This window comes from Platalea leucorodia, assembly GCF_965183815.1.
Source record: "Platalea leucorodia genome assembly, chromosome: 3".
Lineage (NCBI taxonomy): Eukaryota > Metazoa > Chordata > Aves > Pelecaniformes > Threskiornithidae > Platalea > Platalea leucorodia.
Window position 1 is genome coordinate 42,499,652 of NC_138825.1, and position 27,100 is coordinate 42,526,751.

Below are 27,100 nucleotides of genomic sequence, written 5' to 3' on the forward strand. Positions count from 1 at the left end.
TGCTGGAGGAGAAGAGCTGAGGAGTAGCACTTGCACAGACAGATTCATCTAAGTGAGGAGCCAGCACATACCCTTCAGGTATTAGGCCAGTGTCTGCCATTTCCCAGCTGACAAACATTTACCTGAGTCTTACGCTGTTTGCAGGAATGAGAACTGCAGAGAAGTATGGAAACCTGAGGGGTCAGGCCTAGGACAAACATACTAAAAATATTTGTCTAGTGCATTGGTGCCTTGGAAAATCTTATGTGTTACACCACACTTCAGATGGTTATTCAAGTTCAAACTACCCCATCTGGCAAGAGTTTGTAGGTTAATCACAAATGAGAGCAGCTCATCAGTAAATGTAAACATTAGTGTGAAAGGAGAAGGAAATTGGGAGTGTCATCCGATTTGGAATGAGCCAAAATAGGAATGCAGTCGCTCAGCCGCTGCCTCCTGTCTATGGACCGCTCCAGGAAATGGCATGGCCGTAATGAGAAATGAACAGAGGACTGCAAATCCCTGCGATAGGCAGAAGGATTTTCCTGCACATGCAACCACTTAGCGCTGCAGCTGTGCTGACACCTCGTGCCCCAAATTCAGTAAATGCTAACCTCCTCCCCTTCCTCACATGTCTGAACAAGAAATACACCTGCACGGGTGGCTGAGAGCAGCATCCCGTGCTGCTGTGGAAATCGAAGCAGAATCCTGACCCCCTGAGTGGTGCTAAAGCAATTCCCCTGTGCTAGAGGAGGAAGGGCTGCCTAATCTTGGAAAGGGACTTACTGTTTCTGCTCCTGTGCCTCTGCAGATGTGCTTCTGTCAGGGGCTGTTTATATACTGGCTCTGTGTGTGTGGTGCACTGCAGTGTCACTTGGGAGCTTTCCCTGCCAGTGCCGGCCGAGCTGCCGGCGTGCTGCAGGTGTGTTGCACATGAGCAGATGGGGAATGGTGAGAGCAAGGAGGGTCGATTCTCGCTCTGCATCTCATTTTGCTCACAGCAGGGTTCACGCGGTTTCTCTGTTACCCGGTCAGGTGTGCGGAATTCTCTTTTCTAGTTCTACCAGTATCGGTCCTGGGGAGTAGCATCTGCGCTGGCAATAAAGAAACATAAAAAGGGAGCCATTGAGGTTGCTTAGCAGAAAGGAAGAGAATTCATCTTCTAAAAGGAAAAGACTTAATCTTCCTCTACCATACATTTCAGCTCCGGCCCCTATATAGACTTCATATTGATTTATTATACGCCACATATGTACTGAGGTTGTTGCTGACTTGTTTGCTGGATTATTTGAGTTGCGAGTGTCATGCTGCATAAATAGGTCAGTCAGCACATTTGTATTTAGCAGCTCATAAATCTGCACATGGTTTTGTAATTTTCCCTCTAAATTCTCTAAAAGTACAGTTGGAAGGACAACTGTATGTTAAACAGTTAATACACTACAATAGGGACATAAACACTGAGGCCAATTGATTTCGTATTCTTAGATGTACTTGCTCACTCCAGCTGCTGTGCTGCCTCCTCATACTCTGACTCCCTTGTCAGGGTATGTATGTGTGGCAGTTTCATTTTGGCTTCTGTGTTATTAGTAAAATTGTTAAATAGTTTCAATTCATATGTCCAAGGTGCACCAATACAGCCAAAAATCCTAATCCTGTTTAGAATTTGGCCATATCCTTCTAAATGTTGATGACAATAATATATTGAAAATATTAAGGGTCTCCTTTTCATTCTTCAGACAAACATCTACTACTGACTTTTTTTCCAATTATTTGTTAATCTCATTAGCACAGGAAACATTTTCCTATGTGTGATGACTCATATGCTACACCTCTCAAAACTGGCCTGTTAGATGTAGTTTGCCAAGTCAAAATTTGGCTTGTGGAAATGCTATTAACATTGTATCTGAAAGAAAAATCTGGGCTCAGCTCTTAAATTATGACCCACAAGGGATGATCCTTGCATCAATTTGTAAATTGAGTAACTCTGGAAATCTCCTAGAAGTGATAATTGCGAAACCCTACTGTACAGAGCTAAAGTAAAAGTATACTCTGGAACAGAGTTTGAAAGAAATATTCTGTAAACTGGAAAATAACGAATCCCTGCATATCTGATGAAGAAGGTGGGATAATTCTGTATTTGGGGCTGCTATGGATTCTGTGTATTAAAAGCTTATTTTCCCAATCAGAGAACTAAGTATGATTCAGAATAAACACGGAAGAAGATCTCTTAAGGAGGGTGTATCTTCTAAGTTGTCACTTTTCCAACTATAAAGTAAATTAGAACTACTAATACCTGGAAAAAGAGCATACATTATTGTTGTTCAGAGGGAGACTTTGTATCTTTAAGAAGTGTAATATTCTCTGAGGTGCGGGGGGAGGTGGAGGAGAGGACCATCCAGAGACATCCTGATCACTGTAGAGCTTGGGAGAAAAAGTATCCAAAGACCAGCAATGCCCAGGGAGCAAGTGATGTAGAAGACAGAAAAAATTTGTCATGACAGCTCACTGTGCCTACAGGAGAAAATTCAAGTAACGTATAGAATCAGATTATACAAGTCAGATCAACTAACTAACAACTAGTTTTTTGACTGCTTTTAGATCAAAACTTCCTAGTTTATATGATATCACAATTCATTCCTGAGATGCTAGAATTTGGTTGTGGTTCATCTATGTAAATTCCAGATAATTTACAACTCCTAAATAATAAATTGTTGCAGATAAGAATAAAAAATTATTTCACAGATCTTATCGCACAACAAGAGCTTGCACGGCTTTCCAGCATGGTATTGAGCAAATTGTTTTAATAACTAATAGAGAGCTCCAGTTCAGTACTAAAGGGAACTCATACATATTTACAGAAAGTAGCCAGGCCAGTAGACCTGTAAAATTAAGCACAAATAACTTCATCAAAGGCAAAGATAAGTGTGTGCTCAATATTATCGTAGATTATGTCCAAGGCTGACAATCATGAATCGCCTAATAAAACACTTAATTTTGAACATGCTGTTTTAAATTGTATTCCAGTGCCACACAGCTGTTGAGACTTCTTGACTATTTAAAAAGAAAAGATGTCTTACTATAACAGCTTACCCGTTATATTAGAGGAAAACATAATTTAAGGCTTAACAAGTCTTAGGAAGCTGTGAATTTAATGTAGGTAGAAAGTGACAGAGTTAAAGCTAGACACAGGGAAGAGAGCGTGCCAGGAAGGACACTTTCCGTCTTTCAAAGAAGCGAGTCTTAATACTGTCAGGTGATATGGTGAGCCTGATGGATGAGCAGTCTAACCCAACACTGCAGATCACGAGTTCCCTCCAAAATTACATTGTAGGGGAAATATTCATCCTAATTTGTTCAACTTGCATTTCAGAGCACAAAGAGTGAAATAGTTATTCTTCCTTTTGTGAAGGCCCACTCTGATCTATTGCATTTGAGCAAATGCGTGAAACCAACTTGCAGATCCCTGTGAGCATAAATTTAATTGATAGTGACAATAGATATTAAATTGTGTAATTCCTCTGAGTTATAGTACAGCAGGTGACTTAACAACTCACTGATACGGCAGAATAAGCTCATTTACCATTTACTGCAGAAAATGTAGCATCTCTCCATAGTTACAGTATTTCTTACTGTAGTCTCCTTGAAATCAGTGTTTTTTGAGTAGCGCACTTAAAATGAACAATACAATAAATGTAAGTATTAAATATCTAACTGGAGAGTTAGAGCCACTTTCTATCCAATGCTTTATGATATATTTGTGTTACCTTATCAGGGTATGCCTGTCGTATTTTGAGGAGCGATGTAAGGTTGCTGTGCCAGCTCTGCCTCTGTTGGATCAGAGCTGCAGTAGGATGGCCCTAGGAGAGCTAACTCCTTTTATGTGGCCTTAGTAGAGCTAATTCCTGTGTTGTGGTTTCATGGCTTTTGTCTGACTCAGATTAAGCTCAAATCTGCCTGAAATATACCATGGTGACATACCCTACACCATCCTCTTCACGCTGTTGACCTAACTCTTGTGGGACAGTCGTTATACCTTATTAAAAGAACTTGCTAAAAACCTGAAACTACATCCTTGCAATGGGAGGAACGATGAGGAAAATAACAATGTGGAAATCCAAACACCCTCAAAGCAGTGTTATGCAGTTACATGTAATATACCTGACCAATGTTCCTAATAAAGAGTAAATACGGTCTCAGCAAACCGATAGCTGCGTTCATGAAAAAGCTGCTTTCCTGCCTGTATGCAACCTGCCTCTTACTTTCTTACCTTAACTTTCATGTAGCTTTTTGTCTTCTGTGACAGAGCTACCACAGTTTGCACATTCATCTTTGCAGCGCAAGGCACTCTCACTTGCAGTAGCCTTCTTCAAGTTCTGGGTATGAACAACAGCAAAAACCTCAGCATTAGTTTCTCATCAGCCAAAACCAATGTCATGCAAAAATGGCCTTTACATTTGCTGGCTTATTCTGTGAAACAATCTGGCTGGCTGGCAGTGCAGGTGTTTAAGCGTAAGGGCTTCCTGTGGTTTAAGATTTGACAGACTCCAGTTGGTACCCCTAGTTATTTGACAGTGATGTGGCAACACTAAGTGGTTGCTGATGAACAGGTTTGCAGTGATCATGCCTCTGTTTTCTGTTTTTGTTTTTTGTTTTTATCTTTTCCTCAGGGGAAATCGCTCACATCAAAGAGGTTAACCAGTCTAGTGCAGTCCTACTAAAAGGATCACCTTGTAGCATGGAAGCAGACTCAAATCATTATACATACTTTGTAGCTCACTGATTGCCTGACTCAGAGGACAGTAGAACAAGATGTTGCATGAGCAAGGACCTGACTTGTTTTCTTTTGTGTATACTAAGGCATTACAGACTCCGAGGGACTCTCTAGCCTTTCGATGCCTCCATTTCGAAAACTGTCTGCTCACTTCCTCCTTCATATCAAGCTGGATCTGTGTCTTTTTATTTTCTGCAAGCTCAAGTACAGTGAAAAAAAAGCTTCTGCTAGGCACAGTTTATTAAAAAAAATACGTCAATCAAAAACTGGAAGAAATGTAAAAAATGCATATATTAATAAATATACATATGGCATCACATTTATTGCACAATAAATTAGCACAGAAGGTTTCATTTCACTGATGTATTCACATTGAGAAAGAAAGCCTGTGTCTTTGTCTGTTGTCTGTATATTCTCTGTTAATGTTTCTTGCATTTATTTTTATACCATATTTAAAAAAGAACACCTTTTACTCCAGATGTATTAAAGTTGATCCTTTCTCTGTAAATTTGTGTATGTTTATATTGTTGTTTTATCTTTCATTAAAAGATGCAGAATCTCTTTCCTTTGGGAAGTTTGAGATTTTAATATTGAATCTGAAGATTAGTCAAGAGCAAAATCATCAACAGAAGTTACACACCTTGTGCTTTCTAAAAAGTGACATGCAATGGCATTTTCTTTCTCTCAGTGACACCTAATCAAACACACTTTATTGATAATCATTTACTTTTTATTTTGTTTTTATCAAGCTAGCAGCAGAGAGACCTTTCCAGCTTGCTCATCATCACATAAGCAAACCTTTTTTTAAGCTAGACCTGTTCTGTAATAGTGCAGCCTGCACAGCGATTCAGTTGCTACCCAAGACCAGATCGACCGAACTGCCTTTCCTTAGGGACAGACATGAACGAAGCTGGCTGAGAACACAAGTGTATACTTGCTAAATAGGAAGGACAGTGTTTCTTTCTCTTTGCTGTCGCTTGTGAAGCAATGCAACGTTTTAAGCTGAAAAGGTAGTGGTTTGGGAGTGCGAAGTATACTGTTTGTAGAGCAGACCTTGGGTAGTGATGCAGGAGGCTGGCATTTTAATTCAAGGGCTCTATTCAGGTGTGCTGTTGTATGTCTGCTGCTGAGATTGCTCACACAGAGACCTATTGACAGGTTTATGAGAGCATGTAGATGTTGCCCATGAGACAGCAGATATGGAGCTTCTGAAGCTAAACTGAGCTGGAACCAGAAATCTCAACTTGGCCTAAGAAACAGCACTTTTGACTGCTAGAGATGACGTAAGGACAGTAGGCAGAACCTCTGAGTAGGAAAGCGATGATGGGAACTAAGTCAAACGACAAAATGCTGATACCTCCACGGCATCGTAGGGTGCATAGGACGAACAAGTCTTTTTAGCAATGCACAGGATAGACTCGGGACAGCCAACTCTAGTACAATCTGTCATACTGACTTTGGTTTGATAGTGAGAAACAGGAATCTTGTTTCAAAGGGACTATCAAACCTAAAAATGCACACGCTCCCCCCCCCCCCAAAGCGGGACAGTCATAGACATAATCAGACAATAAATTTGAATATATTAATGCTAGAGTCATCTCATTTAACATCGGCTACCTCCCTGAGTTGTTGCCGCCAGGGCTCCTGCACAGAGCAGCTGTGGGCAGAAGGGAGCTGAGCTGCCTTCTGCTGGGAGCGCTTGCTTCTCCACTGGCTCTGTCAGTAGCCTGGTGCAGCCGTAGCCCTGGCTGCGGCATCTCTACAGAGGTAGTCTGAATGAACCCAGGACAAAAGGCATTATCAATCACCATGGATGGCTGTTCCCCAGGTTTTGCTCAGTTGGGGTTTCTGGAGGTTCAGGATTTTTGTTTGTTCTTTGTTTTCCTATGCCACTGTGTTTCTGGTTTCTAGCTAGGATGATAATCACTGCTTTAAAGTGTCTCAGGTTTTGTTAGCACAATTCTACTAAGCTTTTATCAGAAAACACTGGAAATGCCCCATGAGAGCTTGATTTTATCAAGAGCTCCATCTAGGTCAACCCAAAATATTCACAGTCTAGGGAGGCCAGATGAATTTTAATAAATAGCCGCATTGAACCCCAGATCTTCAACTCTTGAGATTTAATTTTCCTTTACCACAGAAATGCGAGCTCTGAGGCCTGAACTTGGGGCCAGGCAATCCACAGAAATTTGAGCTCTGTTTCACTTCTCAGTGCCAAATAGAGATATTTATTTCCAAACTCCTGCTGCCACCAATTGCATCAGCTGGTATATTGCCCGCTTTGCCTTAGGAGTTAACTAATTAGATACCAGTGTCTGCTTTGAAGAATCACTTCCTTCAAATAACTAATGTTTCAAATTTATGCATGAGGTATTTCATGCAACTTTACCCTAAGAAATATTTTTTTTTTCCAAATCACTTTGCAACACCAACTGGCCAGTGAAAAGATGTGGAGCATTTGTGTTCCTGAACCCATTTTGTATGTGTTCTAGTTCTTTCCTTTCAATAAATATGAAGTCTCTATTGAATGGCTGTCTTTCCCCGTATTTGCACAGGATTTAACACAATGTCTGTAAAGTAAAAATATGTATTACTAATAAGCATTTCAAAGTAGTCAGGGAGCTGTATTAACGTTTCATTTGAGCTTAGTTTCAAGTGATGCAACTCCACTGTTACATGAGTGAATTTGGCCCGAACAAAATCTGTCCTACAACCAGCTGATTTTTAAAGGGTTTGTCTGCAATCTTTTGATACTTCACCTGATCACTGTCATCTGCCAGTGATACAATACTGGGACTGGAAATTCCAAGTAGGCACAAACTTCCTTTTACTTCCTCATAGAGAAAAGCTAAATGCTTGTTTCCAAATTTATATGAAGATCCACTTCCAAGAATTAAGATTAACTCAGATTAAGGCATGTTTGTACAACCACCAAACAGCTGAAGTATGACTTTGGTTACACAATGATATACCCGTTAGGAATTTCAGTGAGGCCATGAGCCTGCTGAGGAAAAAAGGACCGAGAGAGAAACCCAGTCTGAAGAGACCACATTTCTTGTCTCCTGGGGAAAAGCCATCAATCAGTGCCTCCTGGCTCTGCCCAGGAAGCTGAGAACACCCTCTGTTGGGGAAAATTAATTGTAATACACATTAAAATAACCACTTGGAGCTGGGAACTTCCATCTGAGAGCTGGGGTTCATGAGACAGTCTCTTTTCTCATGCATCCTTGTGCATAAAACAGCTCTTAAGCCTACAGGGGCAAGAAGTGTTTGCTGGTGCTGCTGCACCCTTGCTTTTGTGCCCCCAGACCAGCCTGGGAAGAAACATGGCCAGTGGGAGAGACGGGAGCTTCCCTGGCACCTACCTGAGAACAGCAAAATATTCACCCATTCTTCTGCGAGGCGCAATTAAAAACTGTCCTTCAACCTTACAAAACCAAAGAGGGAGGAAAAAGGCCTTAAGCCAAAGCAGGCAACTAAAGTGAGGGAAGGCTGTTTTCTTTAAGGAACAGGAATGAGGAGTTGGGAATGACCAGTGATTTATTTGTGGCTCTTCCAATTATTTATCTTTATGCCAAGTGATTAACAGCTGTTTGAATTTAGATTTTTAAATTACCATATTTTTAATGTCCCTTCTAGCTAGAGACGTTGTGCATAGAAGTAACACTGGATTTATTAACTTAGGTGCATGAAACACAGGAATTTTACTAAAAGAAAATTAATAGCTATAGGGACCTATATAAAATAATTTTTTAATCCCAAGATGTTCAAGAGAAATTATCAACAATTTCTTTGAACATATTCTGTGTCCACAATTCATTTAAGCAAGTTGCTAAGTGGTTGTGAATAATATCAATCTGCCTTTTGATCTGACTGTGCTGAACAGATTAATGCTTTTGTCCCCTGTGAGTTGAAGACAGGCTGAAGTCCCAATATCAGAGAGGCGGAGGGGAAGAGGACCATCCCGCTGAGGCCAGGCTCCCCCTCCTCGTGCTGTTCTGGACTGTGGAGTCCTCAAGTGACATGTGTACAAATAAATGGGTTTTGTTTGTACAGACATTGGCTTGAGGGCTGCAGAGTCTCTCCAGACAGTCATTATCTCTGCCACTATGAAGTTTTTTTCCTAATATCTAAACTAAATCTTCTTTGCTTCAATTTATTCCTTTATTTTTTGACCAGGCTGCTACAATCATTATAACAAAATGTTCCCTGCCTTTTTTCTCAAATACGTAAATAGCCATTGCAACGTTACAGCCTCCGTTGGTTTTCTTACTGGTGTTTTCTGAAGTGTTGAGTGACTTCATTGCCCTCCTCCGGGCTTGGGGGTGTTACAGCTTTCTTGGAGGACAGTGCCCAGAGCAGACTGCAGGGCTCCCACCCAGGTTTTACAGGAGGAGGGCAGAGGATTACTGTTGTACTTCTGTCTGTACACACAACTATGGGGCTTGCCCTTTTTGCAGTAGATGGCCACTACTGAATTGCGCCAGCTCATGTGGCACGGTGATGCCCAGATCCTCTGCAGTAAAACGTAGACGGTTGGTCCTCTTTGTGTGTGGCTGACTCTTCTTGGGTCAGTGAGGCATCTTCAGTTGTCAGTTGAGTAGCATCCTCGTTTTTCAGACCATCTTTCTCTTTTCCCAAGGTCACTTCTCTTTTTTGATTCTAACCTGTGAAATACTTGTAGTCCTTTTACCTGCGGGTATCTTTATGTGTGGGTGAGAGTGAGGAATCTGCCCGCCTGGTTCTTTAACACAAACGCATGAATGAGAGTGAGTACCACCATCACTATTTGCCATAAGGGATCTGTGTGTGTAAACTGTTAAGAGAAATTGCCGTGACAATAAACTCTGAGAACCTGCTCAAATGCTAGATGATAGTCCTTATTTACAAGTGTGGACATGGACAGTAAATATCAAACAATATTAAGACACGATTGTAAATGTTACCTTGTTAGTGGCATTTGCACAATTTTTATTGTACTTTTTCTTTGCTCCCAAAATATATTCTGCTGCATTCACCTTCATTGGCTTTTTTTGATTTGACTAGATTTTGAAATCTCTCATTAGATTCATCACAGATGTCAGCTTTCAAAGGAGATGATACTATTTACCACCCTTCCTCTTAACCTTGCGGCTGCTTCTTCCATATGTATATCACATGAAGGAGGTATTCATATAACTTTTCTATCCACCTTTTTATTCCTTTCCCCCTTTCCTTTTTAAAAGATGTGTGACAATGGCATATTTAATGTAACTTACTTTTCTACCTTTTTGCTGAGAGGAATGTATAACCTGAAATCTATGACCTTTTTTGAGTTCATCTCTTCTGATGCACTGTTCTTTATACGACTCGTCTTTTCTTTTAGACTCTCTTTCTTCTCTCCCCCCTCCCCCTCAGTAATGTCTTTTTTAAGATTCTCCATCTTTTATGGTTCTTTTCCTTTGTTCCTCTGATCCTTGCTCCATTGATGCCTTGCGCATGTTCCTACAGTGCCCACTAATGCTCTTTACACTACCTCCCCTCTTTTATCTTTCTCGGAATTGAAAGAAATTACAAAAAAAAAAAAAAAAAAAAAAAGAGGAAGCATTAAAGCAAAGGCAGGCCAGCGCTAGGGCCGGGGCTGATGCAGGTGCAGAACGTGCCTCTGACTGTGGCCTGAGCTCAGGGGACCGTCCTGCCCCCAGGTGCCTGCCTTTCCCCTTCCCCGCCCTGCTCCCACCAGCTCTCCACTCCTCCTCCAGCTACTGCTGCCCCAAACTCCCCTCTCTTTGAGATGTGGCTGGGGATTCAGACATAACCGCATAAAGGCATCTTTAAACTCCTAAGGTACTTCCCCAAGCTCCTCTGTGCATCAGCCCCTCTCTTCATAAAATCTTTACTTTGACTGGCAGTGGGGTAAAGGTATCCATTCAAAAGCTAGTCTGGCATGCCATGCTATGGCCACAGGCCACAGGGTGGCTCTTAGTAATGCCACCATCTTTGTTAAACTGTTCTCCAAATCTTTCCATAAAGTCAGGCTCCCGCACCTCATCAGGACCCCCCTGACTTGTCTGGATGTCTGTGCAGGAGCATGTACCTGCCAAAACAGAAATGGAGACCTAGAGCATCTGACCTTTCCTTTCTTCTTCCCTCCCAAATAAACTTAGCCCCAGTGCGAACGCTAATGTTGGTAAACAGCATATAAATGCCATATGTGACCAGGGTAGGCTTACAGGGGGCAGGCAGACCACTGCTGGGGATGGCGAGAGGTGGCTGAGGAGCCGCCAGCAGAGCTCCAGGCTGATGGAGGAGGAGCCTGGGGTGATGTCCTGGGGAGGAGGGTGCCTGTGCACGGTGCCATTACACGGCGGGGACATCTCTCCTCGCCTGGCAGGGAGGTGTCGCTGGGGGCCTCAGGAGGTGGGAGGGAGGTGAGTTATCCATTAGCTTAGGTGCATTGAACGGAGACGGGCCAAAGGAAGGCTGGGTGTGTGACTCCCCTGGTGCCCGCGGCTGGGGGACGGGAGGGGGCAGGTACTCGCGTCATTCACTCCAGGCATCGCAATTCAAAATAAATGGGGAGCTGGAGTTTATTTCATGGTAACAGCGAGGTGAGGGGGTCCACAGAGTGATGCAGAGCATTTTGGTCTCTTATGAAAGAAAGTGTCTGTGGGAGGCAGGAAGGTTAAAGCCCAAGGCTAGGAAATATTTGTAAGTCCTGGTCCATACTGGCCTGGGAGGTGGCTCCAGTGAAGCCAATGAAGAGGCCTGTGGAAGCTCATGTTGTACCTAAATCCCAGATAAAGATTTTTGGGGAGGGAGCATAAATGTGGAATTTCATCAATGGATAGACTTTATTTAAAATGTTCTGGTATTTTAAAAGGAGACATTAGCAGCAAAGGAAACTGCTGAAGATACAGTGCAGACAATTAAATAGATAATGCTCAATTAATGAGGGAATTGGTTTCCAGAAGGTCGGTTTTAGGGAACAGTTAAGTTTGTAATTCCTAAGTCAGTTTGGGTTGCTCCATTTCTCCTTCCTCCACCTCACCTGAAGTACTTCTGGGTCCCTGACTAGCAAGGCCTTGCCTAATCTCTCTTCTCTTGCGTTCCTTCTCAGTCATTTTCCTCATCCTTTTCTGTCACTGTTGGAAACCCCAGGCATGAGGGAGTAACTGCAGCTGCTCTCTCACTGGTGCATTTGTGTGCAGGGAGGGATTTTCTCTTCTATCTTTATTTTCTTCCTGTAATGAGAACACTTGAAATGTCAGACTTTCATTTTGTTCCAAAAGGCTTCTTCCCAGTGCAATTCCTGTCGTATAGACCCATATCATGTACTTTTTCTGTATACTTGTGTATTATCGACATTCAGACATTTTATTGGGAAAAAAATAACAAAACCCAAACCCAAAGAAACCCCGTGGAAGATCTGAATTTTAGCTATTTCTTCTGCTGTTGGTCAGAGCTGAGTGGAACAACAGACAAATTGACCTCTCCTCTCTGCTCGAACCCCATTGCTGTGTTAAAACTGCACTTTGGGATTCCCGTCTGCAAGGAGCGCTGAGCATCTGCTGACCTTTCAGTGCCTCTGTTGGCATCTCCAACTGTTTCTTCCTGCCCGAAACTCCCAGTGTACTTCTGCTGACATCAGGGATGTGAAACCTGTAAGACTGACTTTAAAGTGTAGTTACCCTTTGCTCAGCAGGTACAGTTGTGCTTGTGAGCTGGATGACAGTTGTGGTACCTTTTGGGTACAGTAGGGTGGGGTTGGGGTTTTTTTTTGAAAGATGGTTTGGACTCCTCCTGCCCCAGACCACACCATGTGCTGGGAATGCACCTTTGTCTCTAGAAAACTTTTGAAGGCACCTTCTTTCCACCAACAGCATGGACTAGGGAGAGTAGCTTTGATCACTTTGCGTCTTTTAATGAGAAAGAAAAAAACAAGGGTTTGGAGGCCAGAAGACCTCGAGGAATCAAAGAGAGAGAAAGAGAGGGGAAGGAGTGATAAAAATAAAAAAAAAGCATAAAAATAACGCCTGGGATAGCGACATCAGGGCCCACCACCCAGCTCGCATTACGGCTATCACTTAGTTTCTGTATCCTGAGAGCACTCACGGATGGCTGCCGACCTCCTACCCTGTGTGTTTAATGCTGTGACCAGCGAAGCATCAGAAGAGGAGCGAGAGACCGCAGGACACACGTGTGTTTGGTGGCACTGCCTGACCTGGGCGTCAGCACTGGGAAATAAAAGGCTGAACATTGGAAAGACAGGAGGACTTTGATCTATGTACCCTTCAAACCATGTAGAGCCTGCTGCTTTTGTTTTTCATCTATATAAAGATTTTGAATGTGCGGCCCGGATTGCATTGTGTAAAAAAAAAAAAAAGAAGAAAGACGAGAAAGAAGAAAAAGCCTTTCCATGCCCAACGTGGTGAAGAAGTCTAATGTTGCCAGTAGAAGCCGCATCCTTTTCCAGTTCCTGAAAGCTCCTGCACCAGGATGGAGCTCATTACTCCTCATTACTGAAGCCTCGTGGTCTTGTGCGTGCAGCAGCAGCGGCAGCTGCCTACTTCTTGCTCTGCCAGAGAAAAGCTGTCTGCAGCGGTCAGCATCCGTCCTTCATGTCATGCAGAAATGGCTGCTTCTAACAGCTCTCTCTCCTGGATGCTCCTACTTTCTGTTTTATTGGTACTGACACGGCAGCACCAGCACGGCCAGTGTATCAGCACTGATCTAGTACAATGCTGCCAAAATTTTAATTTTGCTGAGGAAAAATGTGTAATCTGAATGGTACTACTTACTTTGACTTGTGTAATGCTGAATATGAAAAATATTAATTACAGAAATTTATTGGATGGGACATTTTTGGTATTCGTTATAGCCCATTATTTGAGAAATCTAAATAGAGCATAAAATCAGGAACAAAGTAAAGAAGTCAAAACAATTTTCTTTATCATAGTAAAGCAAACTAGTTTGCTGTTATCAAAAGTTCGCGCTTTTTTTTCCCCTCTCCCCCTCCCCAATAGTTCTGAAGTGATCATATGCCTCTTCTTTCTATTTGATTCCTCCCCCCCGGCTGAGTCTTGCTGATTTAGGCGCTGAGAACCGATATTCACGGGAAACAAATAAACCCGATTTTATATCCCTCCTCTAAACCCTGAGCTACGGGGATGTTAAAAGCCGCCGGGCAGCAACTGCAAGTTTTGCTTCCAACATTAGCAACCAAAAAAGTCTGCCGGATGCCTGTAGTAGAGAGGCCCCGTAGCAGCCCGCTCCCGGCTGCGGGTCCGGTTGCGGGAGCGGGGCGCGGCGGCCCGCGGCGCGCGCGGCGCGGCAGGAGTGACACCTCGTGGGGGCGCGCGGCAACCGCGGGCGGGGGTGGGGGGCGGGGGGGTCCCCCCCGTCCTCCCCCTCCCCCCTCGCGGCTCCCGTTGCTGGGGAAAGAGCGGGCTCCCAAAGATGAGAAAATGCGAAAATGGGGGGTGAGGTGAGCAGGGGCGCGGGAGCTGGGAACGAAGGGCGCGTGGCGCGGAGGGGTCGATCTGTGTGCGGGGGCTGGTGTCGAACTGCGTCGCCTCATTAAAAGTTGGCGAGACCAGCGTGTATTTTACTGGTCAGCAGCTAAAACGGAGGCACAGCACAACTGACGGTAGTTGCTATTAAAAAAAAACAAACCCAAAACAAAAAACCCCACCTTTCTTCCTATCCCTGTAAAACGAACATGGAATATTTTTGTCAGGTTACCCCAGAGGAGAGCGTCTCTGTTCAGCCGGTTCCTGGGAACCAATGTCGCTGCACTACGAGGAATTCCTTCTCAGTTGTTGGGATTGTACTAAGATACATTTGGCTTGTCTCAAATTGACTTCAGTAGCTATGGGTGCTGGTTTAAATAACAAAAAATCAGAGCGCTGTGCTGCTGAAGATAAAAGTAGCCCTGAACGGAGAAGAAACAACAGCAGCCATGGGGCAAAGGCAGTACATCAAGGTCTGATTTGACTCTGGAGGCAGGCAGAGGCTGAGGACTGGTGGAAGAAGCAGTTACACAGATTTGACTGCGAGTGCCTGGGGAGGCCTGGGCACCTCCCTGGGAAGAAACCCCGGTGGAGAGCCCCCCTCCAGCAGCCTGCCCACCAGGAAGGTGGGCTTTGAAGTCCCGGTTGTTCCCCTGGGTGCATCCAGGGCAATGGGATTTCGGTCCTATGATCTGTAAGCAAACAGGCTGGCCAGAAGGAAAACTGCTCCCCTCTAGTTCTGGTTTTAGGGGGAACCTCTTGGCGAAGGCTAAAATATCACCAGTTAACCACTGCCAAACTGCAACAGTACAGTCTTTACAGCTCTCCACACTTGCTATCTGTATCTTGGTGAAAACAACAAACCAAATCTAAAAACTGTGCTTGTATGTCACGGGCTTCCACCTGCATAGTTAAATTACATTTTGTGGGTGCTGCAAATACATGGGTTTCATTTGCATTGATTTTGGGCTGCCTTTCCCCTCTTCTCCAGAGCCCCTAGTCCATGTGATGGGATTGCTGAGAAACTCTGACTCCGTATTTCAACCTGTTCCATCTCTTTTTTTTTTGCATATCCCATTCCAGCTTTACCAGAGAACCTCTGCTCTGTCTAAGGACAACAGGCAAACCAGGGCTGTGCACCCTAATGACCTCAGATGCTGAACCATTTTGGGGAGGTTTTTCTATGGAGAATCATGTATGTAGGGAGCTACTCATCAGCTTTGAAACTCAAAGGATGAAAGAAATGGGTTTTCTCTGTTAGTAAGAGATAGGCAACTTTCAGAACATAATGTTTAATTAAAAATATATTAAGGATTTGTATGTAATATTTTTTTGTCTGGAATGGATGTTATGGAAAGCAATCATCCCAGCTTTAGAGGATGGAGAGAAAGTTTGTCTTTGCTTGGATATATAGCACTCCTCTTTGGGATGGTGTCATTTGATAATTCCTGCCACATGTTCTTATGAGTAGGATGTTTTTGTTTCCTTACTGTGTCTCCCCCCAAGTCCTGCTGGGTAATATTTCAGATGGTCACAGTCAAAAAAAGCATGTGACAACTTCCAGATGTTCAAATAATCAAAGCGATCTGCAGATCTAAGGGAGCACACCAACAAACAAATGAAGGATAACTTGAAGGGCTGCAGTCTAGGTGGGGGGTCACGTTCAGAGGTGGCGTAGCAGGCTGAAGGATAGTCTTTTAATATCTGGAGAAGTCACTGATGTCTACATCATTTGCTAAAAATGAGACAGTCTGATGATGTGGCTGGGCAGGCAGTAGAAAGTGAAAACATGGGGTCTGGTCGTGGTTTTCCCGCAGCTTGGAGCAGCACTGGCTTCCCAGGGGAGCGAGGAGGGCTGTCACGGTGTGGCGTAGCTCTGAGCTGAGCTGAGCTGGCTGCTGGGCTCCAGCTCGTGTGATGCAGCTGGGGCTAAGAAACATGACCATGCCCTGCTGCCATCCACACCACCACCGCACCGGGGGGCTGCGTCCTTGCTGAGCTGGCAGTGCCCAAGGCAGTGCTGCATTCAGCTGAGAGAGGGGAGGACACCTCTCAGAGCAGTCAAACGCCTGCTTCTGGCTTGCTCGTAGCTGGCTTGCATAGGCACCTGTTTAGGCATTAGTAACTAGTTCAAAGGTGGGGTTTGGGAGCCCTTTATCAAAACCCTTCATCATCCCAGGTGATTTTTGTTGGTCCATCCTCCCAAATTTATAGAAACAGACAAGACAATTGAAAATGTACAGTGGGACACTGTATTCCTCTTTAGGAATGTAAAAACGTTTATCATCAAGAAAAAAAAAAAGCAATCTGATATTTGTAGAGGTGAATGGGCACGGTTGTGCGGTGCAGCATGTATGGCGCGGCAAGCAGGAACAGTAGGATGGAGGCTTCACGTCGCTTACTGCTGTGGCACAGGCTGGGTGATCCTGTCTCTGGTCACAGGAGGGACAGTGTTCCCACCCCACAGCATCCTACAGCAAGTCTGCTGGTGCCTTTTCGTACGCTGGCATTTCATGTGGCAGTGCCTCTGCTGCTGGCGGCACGTTCTTCGACACAGATGCGCTCTGCATCTGCCTGCTGTGTGTTGCACTGGCACAGCTCTGCTGGAAAACTGTTTTACAAAGCCTTTCATGTGGAGCAGTGATGGGGAGGAGCAGGCATTATTATTATTATTATTATTATTATTATTATTATTATTATTATTATTATTATTTTCTACTACTACTGCTATTGCTACTACTAATTTGTGTGGAAACATCGCTGGCTCAAAACCTGGCTCAGCTGCTGATGGAGAAAGGAAGATCTGCTCACATCGAGGGAGCTGCTGGCATTCTGAACGTTACTTTGACTCCCACAGGCTGATGCTTTTGAAGTGTAACTTTTTGGGAGATTGCTACTGACTATTCTTTCCCCTTGGTAGTAAGGCTTTATGGGATTTTTCATGCAATCCTGTATGGGTCTTTTACCACTTCGGCGGTTGCATGCTAGCAAATTCAGTTCCACACTAGGAAAAGGAACAACTTTGTGACAGTTTGTCCCTCATCAAAGGTGGCTTTTGTCAGTCGGGCTCTCCATATTACATTCCCCAAGAATTTGGAGAACTTCTGGCAAGATTATTCCTTGGTTTTGTTCAAAGAATCCCTTTGCATGTCCATAGAGGGGGAAAGAGCAATACAAGGCTCACCTGGAAAATCAGACCATGATGCCCGTGTGCATGGAGGGGCTTGAGCCTGAGAAGGGCATTGGCAGCAGTGTGGGGGCCTTGGAGGAGGCACACCACGACACGGGCGAACACCCAGGAGCGAGGAGGGTGTTGCATCTCACGAGGACACTGGTTCCTGAATGTGCTGCAGGAAAGTGGTGGCAATGAAACATTAGATCTGGGCCATATAACAGATATTTATTGTGATGAGTCATCTTTGTCCTGATTCACGTCTGTAAGGCTGGGATAACAAGGTCGTCTTATGTGGTAAACCCTGAAAAGGTTTGGAGGCCTGCGTTCTGCTAGCTGGAGCATCAACAGCATGTGTTTCTATCATTTATAATGTGGTTGTCAAGACTGCAAGCTCTTTGCTGACGTCCACAGGGAAAGTTATAATAACCTATGTATGGTAAATTAAAAATGGAAACTATTCACTGCACTGGAAGCTGAAAGGGTAGATCATCAGTGGGGAGACATGATAAGGAAAATAAAGCTACTGCATTACAAACCAGAAAACTGTGGGAGAAAAACCCCAGTGGCCTCTGTCTACTATCTACCCATCAATTGGTCATCCACCCATCTCTCTACTAGCTATGTATTTGGATGTTTTTATTTAAAAACCAGGCAAGGGAGCAGTGCGGGGAGGTCTGGTTGGGGCAAGAGGAAAGCGGCTAGAGGACCTTTTCCCTGGCTGGTAAATCCATGCCTGGTCTCCCTTCAAGACTTTGTAGTTTAGAAAGAATTGCAGTTTGTTTTTCAAAAGATGTGTCAGCCTGTTATGGATTAAGAAGACAATATGCCTTCCACATTTGCTCTCCTTGCAAAGACTGATTTTTGGAGGATTTGCTAGTCACTTCATTTCATTTCTTAACATGTTTGGATTTCTTTGTGGTTAAACTTAGACTCTGTCCTTCCTGAATCCTATAAGGCTTGCTGTGCGGTGTTTGTCCTTTCATGGTCATTACTGATACATACCCGCTGCGCCCATTGTGCTCTACTAAAATCATTTTGTCAGGGTAAAAATTACAAATTAAAATATCCTCTCAGAGGGAGGAGCCCAAATATAATTTTGTAACAAAAATTCCCCGATCATTTCCAAACTGAACGTAATTGAAAATGAAAGATAAATCTTTCCCTTTACAACTACCCAGATGTGATCTTCCCAAAGCTTCAGACATGAATAATCCCTCCAAATTTTCCAACTATTTTAGTATCCCAGCCATACTGAACCCAGCCTGTGGCTCTAGCACCCATTCAGGAAACTCTGCAGGTAAGGCCAATGCCTGACATCTCTGTCCATTAAAATCAATGGTCACACATCTTTTACTTTACTTTCTCAGTTTTTGTTCCCTTCCATTGCTTGTTTGCAGCTGGACCTCCATTTTTCCCTTTTTAATGGGAACTTGGGAAGTTTCCACTACTTTCTTGTCTCTGCCTCTTCTTTAGAGTCTCTAGTCTCTTTCCCATATTTTAATAGCCATCGTTCTCTTCTGTTGACTGCAGATCTTGGCCAAATCCTGATAAAGTCAACAGAAAGGTTTTCCCTGGAATTTTAGATGCGTTTCTGTTGTGTTTTTTCTTTCCTCTCCTTATTCTTCTTGCTGCCTGGCTGGCTGATTTAAACAAATATTTTCAGAACAACTTGTCCTCAGTTGACTAAACTGGTAAATAACGGATAAATATAGTTTTGATTGGGAACAGCTTTCTGGCTAAGGATGGAGTACAGCACTAAAGAAGAATTTTTCTCACCTTGAGTCATGGGATCTCGATGGTTAAATTAAAACCATTTACTTAACCTGCCTGTACAACACACAAACACCAGAAATGTCCTTTAGCTGTACTGATATTTTGTGCTGCCTACACTACATTAGCTACAACACCTGGGTAATAATTCTATTTTGTGAAACAGAAATAGCCTGTGTTTCTTTCTTTCTTTGTATCAAAAGCAGCACAAATTTAATTTATAAATTTAAGCAAGGGCTCGGCCTTATTTTTCCCCGTCATTCTCTTTTTTTCACCATCTGGAAAGGAGATGTTGTTCTGTCATAAGCTTCAACATGTAACAATTGTATTATAAATTCCTTGGTGTCCTAAGGCTGGCTACCTACCTCTGTAACTCAGTCCTGCTGTGACAGTACTGTCTTCTTATCAAAAGGTACTTCACCGAGCCTACAAAAGGGATGTTGCTGTGTTTGTTAGGATGAAACTTTGCATATTGCCTATGAAGCATAGAGAGGACTTTTATAAATATTTTTCTATGTGCTCATTCACACGGAGGGGCTAGAAATACAAGTATTACAGTCTTCTTGATATACGTAGTAAAAATAAAAACCCAACTCGCAACAGTAATATGAATATAAGTCATTGTATTTTGAATTTTTATTGTTATAAATTATAGCAATAGTTCACACAACCCAGCTATTATCTCAGATTGTCTCTCTGCAGAATCACAAAAACAATCTGAGTCATCCTGACTTGATTCATGTTCAGTTCCTGTTTGGGAAGGCTTCCCTCGCCATCAGGCTGCTGGTAACGTTTTTTTTCTGTGAAAGCTCAGATTCTGTACAACAGTCCCACAGTCTACGGTGGGTTCTGCAGCATGAATCATGGAAAATATGCATCCCTGCTTATTTGTAGCTGGTTATTTTTGCAGAAGTCCATGTGGAAGAAGAGCTATGAGATTTTTTTCTATGTGATACATGTGTCTTTTTGGCACTCTGACGGGAACTGTTTAATAGAGACTTATCGAACATATCAAAAGATGCTCAGCATTTGAAAGAGGGAAAAGAGGTGGAGTTGACACGTAGAGGAGAGATTGGGTATGAACCAGTTTCAGAAAAAAAGAGAATGAATTTGCCTTTATGAATAATGGAAGGCACCAGAGAGTTGTTTCCCTGTTTCTCCCAGGGTCCTCTTCATGGTCTGTCACTAAATTCTTGTGAAACTTTTATTTATCTTTCTTGTGGCTTTCATTTCATCTACATATAATATGTTATTTCAATTAGTACATGCAGAATATATTATTTCAATTCGTTCATGGAGCTGATTAATTAATAAATAACTTTGGCACTCTCACCTGAAAAGCATGATAGAAGCAGAGAAAATTATTTCTATTTGCCAGCCTTCCTTACATCACTTGAGAGAGACGTCTCTGAGCTGAAAATGCAGCACAGTAACTCTATATAATATCTTAGACATGAAGTGAACAGTAATGTGTGACTTCAGGGAAATGAAGCTACCCAGAATAACGATGATACTAGCTAACATTTCTGCAGCTGAACAGTTCAGTAGTGAGCAGCTTTGTTCCTGATAGAGTCCTGCAAAAACACGGCACTAATTTTACTGTTAGTAACAGAGGTAGTACTAAGGGCCAGTAAGAGAACAAAATCATCACTTAAAACATTGGAGGATGTTACAAAGATTAGGGTTATCATATATAATGGGGATTAAAGGAACTCTAGAAGAAAAAGTCTGAAGTGCTTCGTCATGTGATGGCAGATGAGTGAGCAACAGTCATTTATCCAGTGGGCAAAAGTGAAGTCAGACACAGAGAAACAAGGTGTAGGAGCTGCACGTGCTGTTGGGAGCACCCTCCATCGGGGAGCGGTGAGCTTAAACAGGACATGCCGCGTTGTGTCCGGGGCATCAGCTGGACATAAACTCCAGGAGCAAAACGGGTCAAAAACTAACGTGACCCCTGGGAATATGCATTTTTGGCAGGGAGGCCTTCTTTCCTCTGTACGTGTGTTGAGCTCTGAAGCACAGTGCTTGCTTCAGGCACTCCTAAAGACTGCCTGAAAACCAGAGGGGGTGCAGGCAACAGCTCTGAGAGCAACCAAAGACTGGAAAGCACCTTCTAGTAGAAGTTGTAGGTACGCAGTCTTTTAAGTGTATTAAGAAAAGGTTAAAGGATTACCGGTTACATATGGTAAGTATTTACTTCGGGATTAATGCTCTTCCAATCTAGCAAATAAAAATATAGAAAGATCTGGTGGCTGGAGCTGGACAAATGCACAGGAGGAAAAGGCTACGTATTTCACCAGGGAAATACTTAGCTACTGGCGTGGATCGCAATAGGTTATTGTGGCTTTTCTACCATGAGTAATTTTTACATCGAGAATAGATGTTGTTGGGATTTTTAATCCAAAAGATGTACTCTCAAGTTTGAACTGGATCAAAATCAAGGATGTTCTGTGTCCTAAATTATGTGGTTAGGTAACCACATGGTGACTCCTGGTTTTATAATCTGAAAATCCTTTTGCTCTGACAAATAAGGCTGGAGGAGCTTTTACTGTGATTGAGAATTTGGATTCACGGATGCTCGTTGTGTTTACTGGGGTCAGCACTCACCTTTCTTCCTTCTCCTGAACCAGCTTAGCACTGACTGGTCCCGGCTGCAGAGCTGCACTAGGCAGACCTGTCTTGCCTAGCCCAAGGATGCTCCTTTTTCACTTATTTCTCTCCTCCCAGGCTGGAACCCCACATTCATTTTTCCGAGGAGCCAGGAGCCACCTTGAACCGGGGAACTTCTGTAGCGCTTTGAGAGTAACCATTCACAAAGACCTTACAGCTCTGAACTACAGCACGCATAAAGAACACTTTTTTTCTAGTGACTACAAAATGCTGCAATGAGCTTTGCTCAAATGAAACCTCTATTAGCAGTAGCGGAGCTTTGTATGTTAGCCACCAAGGATTTGACTATCAGATAATTGTGATTATACGTTCTCTTCAGAACAACTTGCATTATTTAAGAAGAAAATCAAACTCCAATCAAGCTGTTCAGAGGTTTTGAAATATTCAGATGTAGAGCTCCCAGCTTCCCTGTTTTAGCCATTGGGGTACAGTGTAAAATGCTGCTAAGCAGGCAATAGTCTCAGGATTTACTGCAGTGACTGAACTTATAAATATAGAAAGTTCACAGAAAAGCCTGCTCTCGTGAACTTTCAACCAGCATTTGCAAACTAAGCCATAGATTATTTACATAATAAATTGATGCATATCTGTCCAAATGTTTAATAAAGATAATATGTGAGAAGCACGAAACAAGTCATTTTCCTCTGCAGTAAAAATATATTTCTTCTATTGGATACAGGACAGTGGCAATAGCAGTTTAAACCTTTTGAAGCTTTTATGTTCAGAAAATGATACTCTGACAAGAAGTATACCAAAAATACAGGTCTTAGAATGGGAATTGTGAGATCAGATGAGACCAAAATTTGGTAAAGTAATGACTGAATTCGCTTTAATTGCAAGAGAGAGATATATACACACCATTTAAATAAGATCTTGATACCAAAAGGTAAACTGAACTGTGCAATATGATCCAGCAAAGTCTGTTTTTATAAATGCTCTTTGTCCCCAGGGAGACATGGGGAGAGTGGTGCTATTGATTTTAAAAGGTCAGATCACCTGTTTCTGGTTGCTTTGGCTATTGGAGTATGCCTGGCCTGAAAAGGCGAATGCTTATTTGGCCTACAGTTGCCATATACGCTACAACTGCCTGCTCCCTACACGTGCTCTCTCTCTCCCCCCCAAAGTACTGATCAAGGACACCTGAAATAAGGTGCAAGCAAATAACATGAATTACATCTAGACCATCACAATAATGGTGATTTTTATTTCCCGGGTGGTCCCAAGAGACGTGAACACAACCTCCAGCCCCAGGCTGACATTTACTGCCCTGTTGCCAGCGCAGCTGGCTCTAGGACTGGGACTCTGGTAAGATGAGTTGAAAAATACTATTTCTTCCCCATGCACTCATGTACCAGTTGCAACTCAAATATATTGAAGAATTTTTCTGTCTTTAAATATATCTCCACATATCTGCATTCCAGATTTATATTATTGCCAATTCACTTTACATTTTGCATCACACCAAGTGCCTACATTAACTGTTGATATTCGGGCTGGACAAGAAGAACAGGAGGGAAGTGAGGAGATGGGAGAGACTAAAATGATGTGTGAGTGTATTAGTAGCATTTCTAAGCTTGAGTCTGGGTCTACTGAGTCTTTGGCAGCACGTTTTCAGTCTCAAAACTGGAGTAGTGTTTGCGCATCAACACCGGGCTGTTCCCATGATGGGAGCCCGTTCTGTCCCACTGTCACTAACCACACCTGCGGCATGAGGTCTGCCACTCTGTCAGCACGGGTCTGCTCCTTTACCTTGCTTAAGTCTTTTCACTTAAGCACACACATGCACACACAAAATGCTTTTTTTGAGTCTAGCTCCTTCAGCCCAAAAGGATGCAAAGATGCCCATGCTTCTTGCTGCCAAAGGACTCCTGAAGACTTGCATTTTGGAAGAGGTAAGTAGCGGAGGAGATGGACCAGCAAAGGTGAGAAGGAGCATTCCTCAGAGCTAGGAATTATAGCACAACTCTGGTTAAGATCCCAAGCTCCAACTTTATTGATTAAAGAACCACTAGTGACACTAAACGCTGCTCTACTGCTGCTATTAATATCAGGCAAGGAGATGCTACAAGTAGTTGCAAGCTGAAGATTTCTCTCCATAGGACTTTATTAGACTAGCAGAAGGTGAAGCCAGATGATGGAAACCACATTTGTCAAGAGTGTGGTGTGACAGACATCCATTCCTGAGCTGTCATGTGCTGTAGTATCTGCTTTACATTCCTACACAGGGTTTTCAAATAGTGAGAGGAAGTGGTCAACCCTTTCAAATTTGACAAAGCGATGCTGGCATTGATTTCTGTGGCTGCAGTCATGTGTCAAGAGATTATTTGTGCTGGCACAGTGAGTTCAATACATGTCTACATCCTTGATACTTGAATCTCAAAAACATCACTAAAAGAGATGCCAGTAAACTGTTATTTTCTCTAAGCACCAGTTCTCCGTAGATATAATCATAGTAACAGCCATCACATTTGTGGTGACACTGGCCAACAAGGGCTGAAATCTTGGCCCTGTTGGAATTCTGTAAAGATTTGACTGAGAATTGCAAATATAAAAAGATGGCTGGAGAAAAACAGAGTTTTGCATAATAATGGTAAAATGGTTTTGTTTTTCAACATCCTGGATGTCAATGCCCTTAGTTTATAAAAGTTCAGGTTTGTTTGTGCTAAAATGAAAGAAAAAAAGTTCACTCCTCATTTCCATCTCTCTCTCCAAAACATAAAACCTGGCAGGACTGTGTTTTAATGCAGATGCTGGCAGAGCCACAGCCCAGCTAGGACCAGGCAGCATCATGGTGGATGATGAGGCGAGTCATATGCCAACTGCATTCCGTCTGGTGAACGCAGGGATTTGGCTCACATTCTTAAAAGCTGCTGATGCTCCGATCTGCAGCCCCAGACAGTCTTTAGAGAGTGTCCAGCCTTCAAACAGAAATATTGCTCTTTGCAGAGCTGATCTAAGAAACGCCCTGCGCTAATCAAAGCAAGTCTGCCCATGAGTGTTAATTGACTTTGGAAGCCAGCTCTGTAAAACAAATACCTGTGGCACCAAATATCTAAACCATGAAAAACACTGTGGAGCATCAGGTCCTTGACCTGTAAGCCGTATGAGATTTCTGACTAAATGTTTCTAGAAGTTGACTTGATCATAAGGAAAGAAAATTAACTGAACTCACAGACATGCCTCATCTTTTTGGTGACCATAGGAATTACTATTAGCGTGCTGTACAAAGATTCAAAAATGCTGCCAGAAATTATAGAATAAGTGGGATTTTTTCTTATAGGCTCTTTGCCTATTTCCCTTTAGAATTAGTGTTTATTTATTCATACTGCTGATTTCTTTTTAGTTGCTCCTTGCTGATGCGTTCAAAAAGGTGGGCAATGTCAAAAGCAGGAGAAACAGCAGATGGCAGCAGCGGGCTGCTTTAGCTGGGCTGTTCGCGCCAACTGGGAAAAAACACGAGCCTAGATGAACAAACGTTTCTTAGAGTTTGTTTGCTTTCACATCGCCTTCCTTTCTCCTATTCTTTTGGACCGTTTTTTTTCCCTTCTGTTTTTTCTACTCACTATTGGAAAAAAGAACAGCAGAGGAAGAAAATTGCTATGTCAGGTCATCCTGTATTGATTTAGTGGAAGATAGTAAGACCTGATGTGACCTGCTGAAAAGATGACATGAGGTTATGGCCTAGCCTACCAGCACTTCACGTCGTATTAAACACTCCACAGGGGCAACATCTGGAGGGTTAAACAACTGCTGGGTAATGCAATTTTAAATACCACTTCATCAAAGTAATAGACTCCACAGGACCCTCTTGGGGTCTGTAAACTGATGTGTTCCAGGCTTTGTGTGCTGCAGCCCTTTTGTGTAACACATTAAGGAGAGCCCGATAGCTCTGACTATTGCAAAGTGATAGAACTGAGGTTTGCAAACTCATCTACAGCACACCGCTTCGCTAGTCCCGGGATCAAATGCATGGCCTTTATGGTTTTTCTCTTCTTTTTTTGCTCAACACTTGGTAATTTGTATATCCAAAAGTACTGTGAGCTGAGGAAAAGATTTTAGAATGACAGATTTACTCTTGAGTCTATTTTAACAGCAGTGTATGAGCTTTAAAAGGAGATCGGATCCCATGCTTTCTGTTTTCCAGAGTAGTTACAGAGGAGGGAGCAAATCTTCTATGCGCTCTTCATAACCAGCCAAGCTTTCAACCTGAATAACAAGCGGATTGCTCAGGTCCTTACCAGACCTGGCTCCTCTCCTGCATTCTTCAAATACAACCCGACCATAGCTCCAGCAATACAAATCATGAAGGAAATGTGGTCTCCAGTTTGGTGGACCATGGAGGCTGGTGCCACCATCTAGCTGCAAATCAACATACCTGACAGTTAGTAGAATGGTTTGCAATTTTCTGAAATAACTCCTTCCACTATTTCAGAGCTGCTAAGCAACAATTAAGAAAAGTCCCATTAAATAATTAATCACTTTAGTCCCATTGAATAATTAATCACTTTAAAAGAGGACAGCCCAAGAACTTTTTCTATTGCCTGCTAATGCAACATTTGCTTTCTGAATCCAAATCCAGCAAAACCCTTAGCCTACACAGATCCTGGGCAGACAGAATTTGATAGCTGTCACCAACCGATCTTTGTCACTACCAGGAGCATGTGGAAGGACACTTGGTAACTCCTTTCCAGGGAGAAAAATTTAGGGTAGGGCTTGCAGCCGCATGAGCCAGCAGCATTTAGCCGAGGTCAATGGAAAGGCTTCAATTCTTTCCGAGGGAGTATCTGCCCTCACTGCTGTCCTTGCTTGCAGATCCTTCTCTCTGCTTTACTGCAATCATTTCAGATCAAAGGGCAGCGGAAAATTCCTCAATTACCTGACACAGTTTCAGTTCAGAAATGTCTCCGGGTAAGTTTTTGTGTGATGCCTTTCAAAGAGGGCTGCTGATAGTAGTCATAGAGCAGAGGGAGGTCTGAAGCTGACTATAAGCCACCATTGCAATTTTATTCTTGTTACTGGGTACTTGTAAACTCTGGGAGGTTATAGAGAGACCAGAGAAATGTGGTGTTGTATCTCTGTCTACACCAAGCCAGATAAAATAGTCAGTCTTCAGCTACCTCAGTGGCCGCAGGAGCACAGACCTGAATCATTCCTGAAGTGGATGCTGCAGCCTCGCTTGACATCCTCCATGCCATTCCTGCCCAAAATGTTTGTATCAGGCAGTCCTAGCCACAACTAATTGTA

The 27,100-nt window shown here is 43.0% G+C and overlaps 1 protein-coding gene across 7 annotated transcripts in view; it reads left to right on the forward strand.

The window, feature by feature from the left end:
* Positions 1 to 22,075, forward strand: part of RGS7 (regulator of G protein signaling 7) — a gene marked incomplete at both ends in the record, with an annotated part of 253,613 nt that extends 231,538 nt beyond the window's left edge. For 6 of the 7 annotated variants that reach the window (XM_082305536.1, XM_082305538.1, XM_082305532.1 and 3 more), the window contains one exon: positions 4,647 to 4,697. In XM_082305536.1, the coding sequence (XP_082161662.1) occupies positions 4,647 to 4,697 (51 nt within the window). Of the gene's footprint in view, positions 1 to 4,646; positions 4,698 to 21,913 lie in introns of those variants that run through there. The other variant, XM_082305535.1, reaches the window with a different exon arrangement.
* Positions 22,076 to 27,100: the final 5,025 nt, after the last annotated feature.